Source organism: Peromyscus eremicus, chromosome 7, assembly GCF_949786415.1.
Source record: "Peromyscus eremicus chromosome 7, PerEre_H2_v1, whole genome shotgun sequence".
In the NCBI taxonomy this organism is placed as follows: Eukaryota; Metazoa; Chordata; class Mammalia; order Rodentia; family Cricetidae; genus Peromyscus; species Peromyscus eremicus.
Window position 1 is genome coordinate 15,332,400 of NC_081422.1, and position 17,534 is coordinate 15,349,933.

At 39.2% G+C, this 17,534-nt stretch overlaps 1 protein-coding gene across 1 annotated transcript; it reads right to left on the bottom strand.

Annotated features, from left to right (window-relative positions):
* Positions 1-3,780: 3,780 nt before the first annotated feature.
* LOC131914082 (olfactory receptor 7G2-like) lies at positions 3,781-4,461 on the bottom strand. Its single transcript, XM_059266676.1, has one exon. It carries the CDS (start codon positions 4,459-4,461, stop codon positions 3,781-3,783), a length of 681 nt encoding a protein of 226 aa, XP_059122659.1.
* Positions 4,462-17,534: the final 13,073 nt, after the last annotated feature.

A 17,534-nucleotide genomic window follows, 5' to 3' on the forward strand; every position in this document is an offset into this window, starting at 1 on the left:
CAAAGTTAAAAATAGAATATGACCAAGATATGTTATAGAATATTTGTTTACACTATGTAAAGATGCATCACTGTGATTGGTTTAATAAAGAGCCAATTGGCCAATAATAAAATACAGGTTAATATAATGAGCAATATTGTACAAAGTAATTAGTACTATGGATTTTGTAATAGAATACTTTAAAGCAAATATACTGAGTGTGATGGCTATTCTTGGTTGTCAACTTGACTATATCTGGAGTGAACTACAATCTAGAAATTTGGGCATATTCATGATCTGGATCTTGAAGCTGGCAGACATACTCTTTTGATCCTCATCTTGAGGAGGGATGGCATACACCATTAATCCAGATCTTGTGGCATGGGAAGGTTCACCTTTAATCTTGGCCACATTTTCTCCTGGAAGCCTACATAAGGACAATGGAGAGAGGAAGAGTTATTTGTTTGCCTGCTTGCCTGATCCTTGATATCGCCTCCATTCCTTCACTGGGATTGGAGTCTACTTCTTCAGGATTCCAGCATATACTGAAGACAAGCTGACACACCAGCCTCGTGGGACTTAGCAACGGCTAGATTCTTGGATTTTCCATTTATTGCTAGTCATTGTTGAACTACAGCCTGTAAGTCAGTCATTCCAATAAAATTCCATATATATATTACACATATATCTCTATCTATACCTATATGGAGAGAGAGAGAGATTCATTTTATAGGTTCAATGACTCTTGAAAACCCTAATACATTGAATGCAAAAAGCATTGACTATCCATCAATCACAGTTGAATGTTGTACTGGCATTTAACTGTTCTTCTACCAGCTTTTCTAAAGCCTGGAGTTTCTCTGTTGTTAAAGGCCATTTCTGAACTCATACAGGCTTGTCTGTTAACCATTTTAAAGGTAGAGCTGTTGATGTCTTTAGAAGATCATCAGTTGTTGTGCCCTGTTCTTGTGTAATATGGATGGCTGGTGAACCACTCATTAGAATAATATCTTCTAATGTTTCTCTCAGAAACATATGCTAGTTTATGATTTGTTTCTGAGGTTGGAGGGATGTTAATCTGAGTATTCCATTGTTGCAACAGGTCTCGACCCCACAGGTTCATAGCTATGTTAGCCACATATGGTTTTAATTTTTCTCTCTGTCCTTCTGGACCTATACTTTCGAGCCATCTTGCACTCTGTTTCACTTGAGATAATGTCCCAATTCCTAACAGTTGAACGTTTACCTCCTGAAGAGGCCAAGCTGGATGCCAAAATTCTGGTGCAATTATGGTAACGTCCGCACCTGTGTCTACCGGACCAGACAACAAAACACCATTTATTTTTATTGTTAATTTGGGTCTTTGTTCATTTATAGAAGTTTGCCAAAAAAATTTCTCTACATTTTCTCCTGAATTTTCTGTTCTCTCTGTTTCATCATCCCAACCAGCAGGATCAATTCCAACAGGCATTTGGTTATTTAATTGCTCTGAGTAGGGGTTTCCTCTACAACTACAGGAAAGGTTTGAACTGGATTTGCTATGGGGGCCTTCCTGAGGCCCCTCTGGGAGCTTCCCGAAGACCGAGGCAAAGGATTACCTTGCCTTTCCCTTGTTGATCTACATTAGTTGGTCCAGCGTTTTCCCTTACCACACCTTCTGCATACTTCAGAAGGAAGGGGCATTCTGTTGCCATTGTTCCTTGAAGAAACATTGTTTCTAGGAATGACCTGTTTACAGTCCCTTTTCAAATGTCCTTGCTTTTCACATCCAAAACATCTAACATTCCTCAAACCTTTTGAAATTGCTTCTCCTACCCACATAGCATCATGGTCATTAACCGTGTCTCTAATCCAATCTTCCAAGGGGGGAAAACTTGCCTTTAATGGCCTGATTATTCTTTTGCATGCTGCATTCATGTTCTCAAAAGCCAAAGATTCAATTATTATCTGACTAGCTTCTAAATCCGGGACCATTCTCTTTACTGCTGAAGCCAGTCTGTAAAAAAAAAAAAAAAAATCTGTGAAAGATTCTTTTGGGCCTTGTATAACCTTTGTAAATGACTCAGTTTTTTTCCTGGTTCCTCAACTCTGTCCCATGCATTCAAGGCTGCTGTTCGACATAGAATTAGGGTTTGGACATCATATAAACATTGTGTTTGTACTGAACCATACTGGCCTTCTCCAATAAGCTGATCCTGGAAGACTTGTATTCCTTTATCCCTCCATTGTTTTTCTATGTTTTAGCCCCCTCTTTGAACCACATTTGCCACTAGAGCCTCTGTCCAGGTTCCAGAACAGCATGTGCCAGCTACCGCCAGTCCTGTGGTACAATCCTATTATAAGTTGACCAGGTGTTAACATTTGCTTTACATATGGGAAATGCATGCCATAAGATACTATTGCCTCCTTAAACCTCCTTAAATCTAACATTTCAATTGGAGCCCAAATATTTTGTGTATTCACTTGATCAGGTATTTGCTGTGTAGTTACTGGAAAAATTAAGGGTGATTGTGTAAAAACAGGCTTTCTTTCTGTAACCTTATGATCCAATCTTGAAACAACTTCATTATTAATTTCTTCTGTCTGAATTTGAATTTCTCTATAATTCATTTTAACAGGTTTTTCTAAAACTTTTATCCTGGCACTTAAATTGACTATCTTTTTAAATAGTGAAATGAGGATAAGAAAAGAAATAAAGTGCATAATTTGATCAACATTAAACTTCTCACATAGTTGTTCCATTGTCAGACTGCCTTAAATTTCAAACAAAGCCCAATTTTCTTCCAATGTACACATAAAACCCATTTTTTTAAATGTGGAAAAAAAATTCTCTTTTAAATAGTTTCCTTTAAAATATCTGATATCTTAATTGACTTACCAAGTCTGCAAAGAACAGTAGAAATCCAAGAGAATTTCAAAACAGCTACCTAGTGTCTGAGGTGTGAATCCAGAGAGAGAGAGAGAGAGAGAGAGAGAGAGAGAGAGAGAGAGAGAGAGAGAGAGAAAGCATAGCCACAAGTTCTGGCTAAAAGCTTAAATCCAGCCACATGTTCCCGCTTGAATTGAGTCAAGCCTGGGCTCCGGCTTACTTAAGCTCCGACCAAGTGTATTGGCTTTACAGGCAGGGGCCCTGTTGGGCAGGGCAGGCCTGAGTTGTTTCTAGCACCGGCTTTAAGCAAGTATCTCCAGCTGCAGCTAACCGCTTGGGGCTATGGTCAGTCCAGCCTGAGACCAAGCCGACCTGGGCCTGAGCTAGGGAGCCAGTCTGCCCAGGCAGGAAACCAGACCTGCCACCAAGCCAAGCAGTTTTTAATGGATTCTTGTCATGTTGGGTGCCAGATGTAGAAGTAACCATCTTATTCAATAAGAAACACAGAGCCAATACAGAGATGAAAGCCAAGAGATCAGAGCAATAGCTAAGAGCTAAAAACCTTACCCTTCACTGTCGCTGTTGCACTACCTCTCCAAAAGAGAGCTACTTCCTGTGTCTGTCTTTTTATAGTGTTTCTGTTCTGCCTTCTCATTGGTTGTAAACCCAACCACATGACCGCCTTGTCACTGCCTGTCTTTACAGACCTCCAGGTCTTCTATGTTTGGTATTGAGATTAAAAGCATGTGTCTCCATGCTGGCTGTATCCTTGAACACACAGAGATCTACCTAGCTCTGCCAACCAAGTGCTGGGATTAAAGGTGTGCACCACCACCACCCAGTTTCTGCTATGGTTTGCTAATAGCTCTGACCCCTAGGCAACTTTATTTATTAACATACAAATAAAATCACATTTCAGTACAAATAAAATATCACCATACTGAGGAAACAATGTAAATATATGAAAAAGCAATTCCACAAACAGGACCACCTCCAAAGACAAAAGCTGCAACAAATATCAAGAAATTATTAAGATATGCATCAGAACAGGCAAGCTTATTAATCTGAGCAAGCTCACAGAAAAAGTGGGGGATTTCTACTTCTGTGCAGAAGGAAAGTCTCAGGACCATCAGACTATGGAGTAGTGCATCCATAATACTAAGGAAAAGGGAGAATAGAACCATCAGGACACAGGAAAAAGGGTTCATGATGACTGTATACTGCAGGGGTTTGCAAATGGCCACATAGCGGTCATAGGCCATCACTGCCAGGAGAAGATTTTCCATGCCACCAAAAACTGAAACAAAGCAAATTTGAGAGAGACATTCTATGTAACTTATGCTGTCATCCTGTGTTTGTATGTTGACCAGCATTTTGGGGATTGTGACTGTACTGTAACAAATGTCATTAATGGACAGAACAGAGAGGAAGAAGTACATGGGTGTGTGTGGTTGGGACCCAGAGCTGATAGCCATGATGATAAGCAGGTTTCCAAGAATTGTGATCAGATACATGGAGAGGAACATGGTGAAAATGAAGGGCAGAAGCTTGTGATTGTCTGTCAGTCCAAGCAGATGGAATTCTGAAAGTGCTGTTTGATTTTTCAGTTCCATATTTTTGGTGGGAACTTTGAAAGGATAAAGTAAAAAAAAAATTGAATTCATGAGCATCTGTGTCAGATTTACTTAAATACTTGTTAGAATACCCTTAGAATAGCACTGGCTATAGTAATATTCTACTGATAGAAACCTATATTCTATTTTTTACCAACACCATATAAAATAGTTGGTCTTAATGCTTAAAGCACTCCAAAGATTTCTCTCCACAGTGTGAAAAATCAAGAAAATAGTGTAATATTTTATGAGAAATATTTATTGAGAAAGGACATATTTCTGAATGGATAAAAGTCTGACCTATAGCTGTCCAGAATATGAAACTGGTAAGTAAAACATTGGTTAGTATTGTCCTAATTTTATGTCATTATTTGACTGTGAAGAGATAAATCAAGAGGATCACTTTTCATATTTCACTCTTTCTCATTTACTCTCTTAATCATGTTACTTCAGAATAAAAATTTCATAAGATATTTGCCTTAATTTTAGAAACTCACCTGAATATTGGAAATTGAATATCTGTCCTCAGGAACTGATGCATTATAAGGTCCACATATTTCTAATTCTGAGTGTGAAGGTCCTAGGATTTAAACTTATATCTCACACTGAGTTACATACACAAACTCAAATCTCATGGGGATAAATAGAAAAGTTCCTCATTAGTCCAGTTATTTACTTCACTGTTATTGTAATCCCAAAGATGCCTATTGTGGTAAGCATGTAGTATTCCAAGTCTCTTGTTCTCTGACTCTGGAGACCAAGTGTGCGCCATCTCATTCTATTCATTGCATCACTGTTATTTTACAGATGTGACACACAAAACAGTTGTGAAACTTTTCTCCTCTGCCACAGAGTTCTGCAACCAGAATAACCACCCTAAGCACATAAGGCTAAGCAGTCATAGAATAAACTCTCTGAAACTATGATCAAAAACAGAAATCTTATTCTTTCTGTGTTTTCTTCAGATTATCTCCAGTTCTAAGCTAAATCACTTAAACATACATTGAGCACCTTTGCACATATATATCATCAATTTATATATTGTCTTTGTAACCTGATATATAAGTAGGTAGGTAGATAATAAATAGGTAGATGCTTATAATATATTAATGCTTTATTTTTAATATTAAACAATTTGACTAGTATATATTCTCAAGATAGTAAATCTTCTACAAGTTAAATTTGTGAAAAAAGTTTCTAAGTATGTGCTTTCTTTGACCTGATGCTTGATTCAATTTGTGTACAAAAGTATTTAATTTTACCAAATACAATTTGTGAATTTGGATTGGAGGTTATCTGTGCATTTAAGGAAGTAACATTAAAAAAATAATATTACTAGTCATCAGAGAGGCCTCTTCAAGCAGCTGATGGGAGCAGATGCAGAGACCCACAGCCAAACATTAGGAGGGAAGAGAAAACAAACTGGATGTCTACAGTGAGAACCTCCACTCCAAGCTTAAGGAACCCCATGGAAGAAGGGAGGGAGAGAATTATAGGGGCCATAGGGGTCAAGGACACCAGGAGAATATGGCCCACAGAACCAAATGAGCAAGTCTCATAGGGGTTCACAGAGAATGAAGAGGCAAGTACAGAGTGAGTCTGCTCTAGGTCTTCTGCAAATATGTTATAGTTGTTAGTTTGGAGGTTTGTGTGACTCCTAACAGTGGGAATGTGGGTGTCTTTGACTCTTTTATCTGCTCTTGATACCCTTTTCCTCCTAATGGGTTACCTTGCCCAGCCCTGAGAGGGTGGGTGCCTATTATTATTATATTTTTTTTTGTGCCTTGTTTGGTTGGTGTCCCTGGAAGCTTGCTCTTTTCATAAGGAAAACTGGAGGAGAAGTGGATCTGGTGGAAAGGCATGGTAGGGGTGGGTGGCAAATGGGAGGAGTGAAAAGAGGAGAAACTACAGGTGAGATGTTATATGAAGAACAATAAATAAAAGCAAAATGCTCCCATAAAAATATTACTCAAGGCAATTTCATGAACATTTTTTCCTATGCTTTGTTTTAGTAGTTTGATAACATTACACTTTTACACATGAACTTTTAAATGTTTAGTGTGTTTTTATTTCATAATTTTAGCTAATGATATATTAATATCTTATAAAAGCTTCTACATAGAGCTCCTTTTTAAGACATATGTATCAATAACTAATTATAGCTGAGGCCCATTCCTTATGACCCAAAACATTTGAAACAATCTTAAAATATTCCAAAGAACAAATTATCATATTTGGATGGGGATTTCTGATACGGAATGTATAAATTTGCTTATACCGTTCAAAATTTAAAATATTAGAAAGTAATTTAAACTACTGTTATAGTATAGTAATTGTGTAAAAACAATTAAGCATGGTGGATGGAAAAAGGGATTAATAGGATATAATTTTCTAGTAGCAAGTCTCAGAACCTTTAGAAAAGAAAGCAGGCTTTTGCTATCAAACTCATAGCAGCCTGAAACTCCAATTCTTCGGCTACAGCCTCTGATTGATGAGATTGCAGTTATGTATCACATGCCTGCTAGTGCTTTTTAAAAAATATGAATAATATCCATTTGAACTTACATAAAGAATATAAGCAACATAACCCTAGGCATGTGCTATTGCAGAAGCTGAGCTCTTGATATGCGTAAAAGTACAAGCTTCCTTAACTTGTTCCTCTCCATAACTACCTAAGATAGCATTCCTTTTTTGAAACACATTGATAAATATTTGTGGAAATTGAAATCCCAACTGAAAATCAGTTTTAATGGAGTCAGATCCCACAGTTTATGGAATGGGATCACTTGAAAACGTACACAGAGCTCAACACACAACAGAATAAGATTTAAAGTCCAAACTGATATGTACCTAGATATCATGTTACTATTCATTGTGAAGAATGTGATGATGGATGACTCAATAAATGAATTTCATAGTTACTTTGTTATATTAATACATTGCAGAAATCAAAGTCCAAATCAATTATACAATTACCAAAAATAAGTACAAAGAATGAGATGACTCAAGGCATTCTTTATTTCCCTATTCCTCAAACCTTAGATAGTGAGGCTGAACATTTGAGGGATTAAAATTGTACATCATTTGTAAAAGCATATTTTAAATGATGACTAGGAAACTGAAGAGCTGAGGTACACAACGAAATCTGTTTCATCGAGGTTTTCAACAAGGTTTTCAGTTATTGTTGAGAAGCACAGGTAAGAAAGCCTTTATATCATCCCTCCATGTCTCCTCAAAATAGATGATATAATTTAAATGTATAAGAAAATATCTTAGATAGTAGTACGTTATAATATACGATACATATATATATATATTTATTTATGTATATATGATGTTATTGTTTAAATAATCAGAAGAGGCAAGTTTGATGATCTGTGCAAGTTTACAAAAGAAGTATTTGTTGCTGGATGGTGGTGGTGCATACCTTTAATTTCAGCACTCATTAGGCAAAGGCAGGTGGATCTCTTTGAGTTCAAGGCCAGCCTGGTCTACAGAGTGAGTTCCAGGACAGCTAGGGCTGCTACACAGAGAATCTTTGTCCTTAAATTTTTTTTTAAAAAAAAGTATTAGCTCTCATTCGCACAGAAGGACAATTGCAATACCAACAGACTGATGAGTAGGGCATGCATCATGCTAATGAGAAGCAAGACTAGAACCAGCAGGTCACAGAGGCATAGGCGCAGATGACAGTGTACCTCAGCTGGTGACAGATGTTGACATAGGAGTAACTTACCATAGCTGTGAGGAGGCAGTTTTCTAGGCCAAAATATTCAAGATAATGAAGGACTGAGTGATGTATCTATTGAAAGTATTGAAAGTGATTCTTTGAGCTCTTGTTTAGATGTTTATCAGCATCTTAAGGACAATGGTTGTGCCTTTTTTTATTTATTTATTATATAGACAGCATATGTGACTGCAGGCCAGAAGAGGGCACCAGATCTCATTACAGATGGTTGTGAGCCACCATGTGGTTGCTGGGAATTGAACTCAGGACTTCTGGAAGAGCGGTCAGAGCCCTCAACCTCTGAGCCATCTCTAAAAAGTGCATTGTTGTATGAAGATGGAAGTCAGAGCTGACAGCATGTAAAATTAGTAGATTCTCCAGAATGGTGACTTGGTATTTGAGTGACAACAGGCTGAATATGAAAGGCTGTGGTGGTGGATCATCTGTTAGTCCCAGGAGAAGAAATTCTGTCAGTGTCTGTGCTACTGGTGTTATATTTAGGAAGTGATCTCCGATGCCAATGTGTTCAAGACTACTTCCTACTTCCTCTTCTAGCAGGTTCAGAGTAGCTGGATTTATGTTGAGGTCCTTGATCCACTTGGACTAAAGTTTTGTGCACGGTGATAGATATGGATCTATTTGCAGCCTTCTACATGTTGATATCCAGTTATGCCAGCACCATTTGTTGAAGATGCTTTCTTTTTTCCATTGTGCACTTTTGGCTTCTTTGTCAAAAATTATATGTTCATAGGTGTGCAGATTAATGTTACGAACACCCTAATTGTCATGCTAGAAACCCCATCCAACGACTGAGGGATCTGGATGAAGAGAATCATGGCTAGGCCCTGGGTGGAGCTCTGGGAGTCCAATTATCGAGAAAGAGGAGAGTTTATATGAGCGAGAATTGTTGAAACCAAGGTTGGATAAAGGACAGGGACAAATAGCCAAATGAATGGAAACACATGAACTATGAACCAATGGCTGAGGGGTCCCCAACTGGATCAGGCCCTCTGAATGGGTGAGACAGTTGATTGGCTTGATCTGTTTGGAAGGCACCCAGGCAGTGGGGCCGGGTCCTGTGCTCATTGCATGAGTTGGCTGTTTGAAACCTGGGGCCTATGCAGGGTCGCTTGGCTCGGCCTGGGAGGAAGGGACTGGACCTGCCTGGACTGAGTCTACCAGGTTGATCTCAGTCCGCGGGGGAGGCTTTGCCCTGGAGGAGGTGGGCATAGGGGGTGGGCTGGAGGGAATGTGAGGGGGGGCGGGAGGGGGAAGAACAAGGAAATCCATGGCTGATCTGTAGAACTGAATTGTATTGCAAAATAAAAAAAAAAAATTGAAATGTTTGTTTCATTTAAATTTTTGATAGATTATACCAAAAAGAAAAGATTGAAAATAAAATGAAATGAATAATTTCTTTACAAAATGCCACAGTAGCACATGGTGACATTTTATAAATGAAAAAGGGGTAGCTATATGGCTTTTCTTATAAGGTCTATTGAGGAAAATCAGAAGTCTCTGTTTTAGAAAGCACTTGAGATAAACTTCTTTTTTCCATTTTTCTTTTTTTTATGAGTTGATACATTCTTACAAAACTCTTTAATAGGTTTAATATATGTATTATGAGGAACAGTATTTTTTTTTTGCAATACAATTCAGTTCTACATATCAGCCACAGATTCCCTTGTTCTCCCCCCTCCCGCCCCTCTCACCTTCCCCCAGCCCGCCCCCCATTCCAATCTCCTCCAGGGCAAAGCCTTCCCCACAGACTGACATCAACCTGGTGGACTCAGTCCAGGTAGGTCCAGTCCCCTCCTCCCAGGCCGAGCCAAGGGACCCTGCATAGGCCCCAGGTTTCAAACAGCCGACTCATGCAATGAGCACAGGACCCGGTGCCACTGCCTGGATGCCTCCCAAACAGATCAGGCCAATCAACTGTCTCACCCACTCAGAGGGCCTGATCTAGTTGGTGACCCCTCAGCCATTGGTTCATAGTTCATGTGTTTCCGTTCGTTTGGCTATTTGTCTCTGTGCTTTATCCGACCTTGGTCTCAACAATTCTCGCTCATATAAACCCTCCTCATTCTCGCTAATTGGACTCCCAGAGATCCACCTGGGGCCTAGTCATGGATCTCTGCATCCAGATCCCTCAGTAGTTGGATGAGGTTTCTAGCACGACAATTAGGGTGTTTGGCCATCCCATCACCAGAGTAGGTCAGTTCGGACTGTCTCTCGACCATTGCCAGCAGTCTGTTGTGGGGGTATCTTTGTGGATTTCTGTGGGCCTCTCTAGCACTTTGTTTCTTCCTATTCTCATGTGGTCTTCATTTACCATGGTCTCCTATTCCTTGTTCTCCCTCTCTGTTGTTGATCCAGCTGGGATCTCCCACTCACCCAAGCTCTCTTTCCCTCGACCCTCGCCCTTCACTACCCCCACTCATGTCCAGGCTGTTCATGTAGATCTCATTCCATTTCTCTGTCATTGGGTGATCCCTGTGTCTTTCTTGGGGTCCTGTTTTCCAGGTAGCCTCCCTGGTGATGTGAGTAGCAGTCCAGTCATCCTTGTTCCACATCTAGTATCCTGCTATGAGTGAGTACATACCATGTTTATCTTTCTGAGTCTGGGATACCTCACTCAGGATGATTTTTTCTAGATCCATCCATTTGTCTGCAAACCTCATGATGTCATTGTTTTTCTCTGCTGAGTACTATTCCATTGTGTATATGTACCACATTTTGTTTATCCATTCTTCAGTTGAAGGGCATCTAGGTTGTTTCCATGTTCTGGCTATTACAAACAACGCTGATATGAACATAGCTGAACAAGTGCTCTTGTGGTGTGGTTGAGCATTCCTTGGGTATATGCCCAAGAGTGGTATAGCTGGGTCTTGGGGGAGATGGATTCCCAATTTTCTAAGAAATCGCCATATTGATTTCCAAAGTGGTTGTACAAGCTTGCATTCCCACCAGCAGTGGAGGAGAGTTCCCCTAGCTCCATATCCTCTCCAGCATAAGGTGTCTTCAGTGTTTTTGATCTTAGCCATTCTGACAGGCGTAAGGTGGTATCTCAGAGTTGTTTTGATTTGCATTTCCCTGATGATTAGGGATGTTGATTAATTCCTTAAATGTCTTTCAGCCATTTGAGTTTCCTCTGTTGAGAATTCTCTGTTTAGTTCTATAGCCCATTTCTTAATTGGACTGTTGGGCATTTTGATGTCTAATTTCTTGAGTTCCTTATATATTCTGGATATCAGTCCTCTGTCAGATGTGGGGTTGGTGAAGATCTTTTCCCATTCTGTAGGCTGTCGCTTTGCTTTGTTGACCGTATCCTTTGCCCTACAAAGGCTTCTCAGTTTCAAGAGGTCCCATTGATTGATTGTTTCTCTCAGTGTCTGTGCTACTGGTGTTCTATTTAGGAAGTGGTCTCCTATGCCAATGCGTTCAAGACTACTTCCTACTTTCTCTTCTAGCAGGTTCAGAGTAGCTGGATTTATGTTGAGGTCCTTGATCCACTTGGACTTAAGTTTTGTGCACAGTGATAAATATGGATCTATTTGCAGCCTTCTACATGTTGATATCTAGTTTTGTCAGCACCATTTGTTGAAGATGCTTTCTTTTTTCCATTGTGCACTTTTGGCTTCTTTATTTAGAAATTTTCTACTCACTCCACATACTATCCACAGATTCCCCCCTCCTCCCACTCCCAGCCCTCTTTCCCAAGCCACCCCGCATCCCCACATCCCCCAAATCAAGATCTCCCATGGGGAGTTAGCAGAGCCCAGCACACTGAGCCTAGGCAGGTCCAAGCCCTTCCCACTGCACCAAGGCTGTGCAAGGAGACACAAACTGGGATAAACTTCTTGACTTTAAATACTAGAAACAAATCCTGATTATCAAAGAAGGGGACATTTTCATGAATATTTGACAATAAAGATAGTACTCAGATACTCACTGCCCATTCTTTCTACTTTCTTTCAATATTTCTGTGACTTATTAAATGAAAATGGATGGTTTCATAATTCAAGTTTGCAAAATTATGTCAGGATATTTTGTTTTTGTTTTTGTTTTTTAAGACAAGATTTCTCTGTGTAACTCTGGCTGTACTAGAACTTGCTTTCTAGACCAGGCTGGCCTTAAACTCAGAGATCTTTCTGCCTCTGACTCCTGACTACTCCAGTAAAGGCTTGGGCCACCAATTTGGCTCAGATGGGGGAGTATAGGATGGAGGAGAGAGTATGTGAATAGATGGCTTGAATTTGGGGACACTTGGGAGGAAATGTGGAAAACTAATCTAGTGGAAACTTCCTGGAATACATGAGGGTGTCCCAAGTGAGGGTTAGTAGCAAAGGAGAATATAGAATCTGAACTGCCCATCTTTTGTAGCTAGGAAAGGCTTCCAGTGGATGAGCAGGCTTGCATTCAATACAGTTGCTGATCTAGAGGGTCCAGTGGATATATCTCAAAACAACCCAGGCTGAAGTTAGGACACAGGATCACTAGTTAAAAAGTAAAACCACAGCCTCCTTGTCAAAGGCAACACCCACACAGTTCCTTGAATATAGATAGGTTGAATAGTGCCTGCCTGGAGCTCTCATCCCCACATTCTAAATTCTTTAGCTTGAGAAGGTACTCTGTAGGCTACAGACAGAGAAACCAGGACACAAACCATTGATGTACAATGTTTCCTTCCCACAAGGTGTGCTGGGACAATGGTGGCCTGAGAACTTACGTGAGTTGCCAACCAATGTTTGCTTTAACTTGATGCCCACACCCGAGAGTTAGCCCATGCGCTCCCTGTACTGACTGGATGGATAGGAAACAGACTGGACAGCCCAGGGACCTAGAGGAGAGCCAAACAGGATTGTCAAAAAGTACCAAACAAACAAAAATAATAAAATTATTCCTAATGAAATTATGCTATATTCATAGACCATGGCCTTGTCTATTCATCATCAGAGACTTCCTCTGGTAGCAGATGGGAGCAGGTTCAGAGACCCAAGGTCAGACATTAGGCAGATACAGAGAGTCTTAATTGGAGGTCTCTATCAGATCATACACCTCAGAGATTGGGCAATCTCATAGAAGAGGGGGAGGAAAAATTGTGGTAGTAAGAGCGGATGGAGGAAACCAGGAGAACATGGCCACCTGAGTCAATTAAGAAGAGCACATATGAACTCACAGAGACAGAGGCAGCAAGCACAGGGCCTGCATGGGTCTGCACCAGGTCCTCTGTGTACGTGTTATGGCTGTTTGATTGGTGTTTTTTTGTGGGACTCATAACAGTGGGAGCAGGTGTAGTTTAACTCTTTGCATGCTCTTACAACTCATTTCCTGCTATTAGCTTGCCTTGTCCAGCCACAATATGAGAGCTTTTATCTTGTCATTTTGTATCTTGTTTTGTCCTGCTATGGCTGTCATCTCTAGAATGCCTGTTCTTTTCTGACAAAGAAATGGTTGGTGAGTGGATCTTGGGAAAAGGGGAGGTGGAGAGTAACTAGGAAGAGTGGAAGGAGGGGAAATTGTGGTCCAGATATTTTGCATGAGAGGCAAATCTATTTTTAGTAGAAAAAAGAAAGAAAATAAGGAAGAAAGTTAAATGACATTTTCAGACATTTCTTGTACTGAAATAAGGAAGGTATTTTCATTGTCTACCAGCATTATTCTACACATTCAAACAAATTAAAGTTAAAAGTGAACTTATCACATGTGCAAATTTAAGTGTCTACAACTTTAGCATGCCCCCCAGTTATCTGAAACACCACTCAAAATGCATCTGTGGTAGTTCATGTTATCTATCCCATGGATGTATCAGAAAATGTCATAATAAGCATCTCTTCAGTGTTTTGAAAAATTCGTTCAGCACTTTGATTGCCTGACATCTTATCTAACAATATGTGCTAATGCTTCTTAGTATAGAATTAGCATTGATAAATGACTGTAATTTGATTTTGTGTGGTCAGGTGCAGATGTGTGATGTGAGTTCACATACACATGCAAGTGCATTCAGGCACAGGTGAGAGAACCAACTTGGGTACTATTCATCAGTCCTCAGGCACTTTATACAAACTTTTGCTATTTTAAAACAAGTGTAGTGTAGGCAAAGAGGACAGAATACTCCAGGGATCCACCTATATTTAACTCCCCACTTCTGGAATCATAAGCACACACCAACATTCTTGACTTTTTAAAAAATATCGCTTTTAGAGTTCAAACTGAGGTCCTCACACTTGCACAAAAAGTGCCTTGCTCATTGAACTATAGTGCAAGTTTAATAATAAAAGTCTTTCAAATTACTTAATAACAGTTTCTGCATAAATGTTGCCCAAATTTTTCCCTTATTTTGTAGGTAGGTGTGCCCAATTATACTCATTAGATCACCAGAGGCATATGGAAAGCAACCATGCAATTGGTGATTGGTAATAGCCAGAAAATGTCGCCTTTCAACAGAACTCACTTAGCTAATATTGCTATAAAAACAAGTAATCTGTTATAGTAATTAACTCCAAATTCATGTGAACATAATTATTGGAGTCTCTTTCTCATTTTAATAGAGCCTATTCTCATGAGACTCATAGCATGTCATTATATAATATAAATACACACCAAAAAAAAAAAAACCCAGTTAAATGAGAAAAACAAATACCAAGTCTCCTATGAAAACAGATCAGAAGGCAGTCTTTCAGTGATAAAGACTAACCACATAATAGCTCTAAATAATCAGAATTTTTAATTGAGATGTCATTAGAGAGCAATAGCATTTGACTCCCAGAGAACATAAAAGTAGATGACAGTGATAATCATTTCTTGCAGTATTAGATTCATACAATTGAAATTTGTTATAGTGTCTCCTATTTTCTTTTAGAATAGAGGATCATATTAAATTGGATGAGATGATGTGTTTCCTCATGGGAACTGCTAGATGAATGCATTTCCTATGGGCAGGGTGGTAATCACATCAAAATGTGTATACATTTCTAAATATCACAGTCATACATAAACAAAGTTGAGGGAAAAAACTCAGCATGATTGGAATCTAATGCTGATCTTATCTCTAATCCCCTCTGTCTCATTCCACCCACCCCTCATCTCTCTCTCTCTCTCTCTCTCTCTCTCTCTCTCTCTCTCTGTGTGTGTGTGTGTGTGTGTGTGTGTGTGCACATGACTGTTAAACAGAAGCATGAATCTACTGATATAACAAATGTCTTTTTCTCTGTACTATCCATAAGGACCACCAGAAGCAAATTGTTTTCAATTGACAAGGCCAGCAATATAGGTATACAGTTCCGTCTCAAGGATATATTAACTCTGCAGCCCTGTATAATAATTTAATTAGAAAGAATATTGATTGTTTGACTCTTCCCCAATATATATATATATATATATATATATATATATATATATATATATATATATATATATATATATATATATATATATAACACCGGTGCACTATACTGATAACATTATGCTAATTTGACCAAGTGAGTGGGAGGTAGCAATCACTTTGGAATCATTAGTAACACATATGTGCATTAGAGGATAGCAAATAAATCCATTAATAAATCCTACAAAAATTCAAGGACCTTCTACTTCAGTGAAATTCTTAGGAGGTCAGTGGTGCACGGCATGTGGAAATAGTCCTCTTAAGGTGAAGAATAAATTATTGCACCTGGCTCCTCCCATCACCAAGAAAAAAGTACAACATTTAGTTAGCCCATTTGAATTCTGGAGACAACACATTCTTTATTCTGGTGTGTTACTCTAGCCCATATATCAAGTAACTTAGAAAGCTGCTAGGTTTAAATGAGCCTGGAACTAAAAATGGCTCTTCACCAGTTCTACACTACTGGCAAGCCACTCTACTCCTTGGGGCATATGATCAAGCAGTCCCAATGGGACTGGAGGTGTCAGTGGCAGTTACAGATGCCATTTGGGGTCTTCGGTAAATCTGAATAGGCACATCACAAAGGAAACTTTTGGGGTTTTTGAGCAAGTATCTATTATCATGTATAGACCACTATTATCTCTTTGAGAAACATTACTTGGTCTACTATTGAGCCTTGTGGAAACTGAAGATTTGAAATCTTCACTAAGTTACCATGTGATCTCAGTTGCTCATCACAACTTGAATATTATGCAACCCACCAAGTCATAAGTAGGATGAGGAAACCAGCAATCCATCATCAAATGGAAGTTTTATATATATATATATATATATATATATATATATATATATATATATATATATATATATATATATATATATGATAAAACTCAAGCAGGTCCTTAGAGCTCAAGAAAATTACATGAAGAGTCAGTTCAAATTCTTATGGCTTCTATTGCTATTGTAATACAGTCTGCTGCCAAGCATGCACCTATTGCCTCTTCGGGTATGTTGTGGAAGAGATAACTAGGGCCTGGTTTAATGATGATTTTGCATAGTGTGCAGGTATCATCTACAAGTGAACAGCTGCAGCATTACAACCAATGAAAGGCAAGAGCAAAGGCAAATCTTCACATTGGGCAGAACTTTGGGAATTACACATGGTTGTACATATTTTTTAAAGCAGAAATGACCAGATGTGTGATTGTTCAGTCATTTATGGGCTATAGCCAATGGATTTGCTGGATGGTCAGGGCCTTGGAAAGACCATGTTTAGAAAACTGATGAGAAAGATATCTGGAGAAGTATTATTTGGGAAAAATTTCCCTAAATTGGTAAAGGATGTGAAGATACTTTTGTCCCTTATAGATTCTCATTAAAAGGTGATATCAGCTGAAGAAACATTCAGTAATCAAGTATATAGGATGACCCTTTTTGTGAACAGTCAATCTCTTTCCCAAGCCATACATGTCATTGCCCAATGGGCTTATGAACAGAGGGTCCATGGCGGCAAATATGGGGCTTATTCACAGGATCAACATCATGGGCTGCCACTCACTGGTCTATAATCAGCTGCTGATGAGAACCATATCAGCCAATAGTAGAGATAAACCTCAAGCCCCCTGAGTGTCCTGGTTGCAGGTTTACTACACTGCACCCCATTCTCCAAGGAAAGGACAGTACTTTAAATTTAATCTTAAATTGAGTGCATACCTGTTCTGGTTATGAATTTGCTGTTCCTGCATGTAATGTTTCTGCCAAAACCACCATACATGGACTTACAGAATGCCATTACTCCATCATTTGTTCCAGACAAAATTACTTCTGTCCAAGGAACTCACTTCATAGCCATGAAAGTATGATGGTGGGCCCACAATCATGGAATCCACTGGTCTAACCATGTTTCCTATTGAGGCAGTTAGCCTGATACAAAGATATAATGGCATTTTGTAGACACACTAG

Excerpts from the sequence above, each read along its gene's own strand:
- LOC131914082 (XM_059266676.1), bottom strand. The coding sequence starts at position 4,461 with ATGGAACTGAAAAATCAAACAGCACTTTCAGAATTCCATCTGCTTGGA.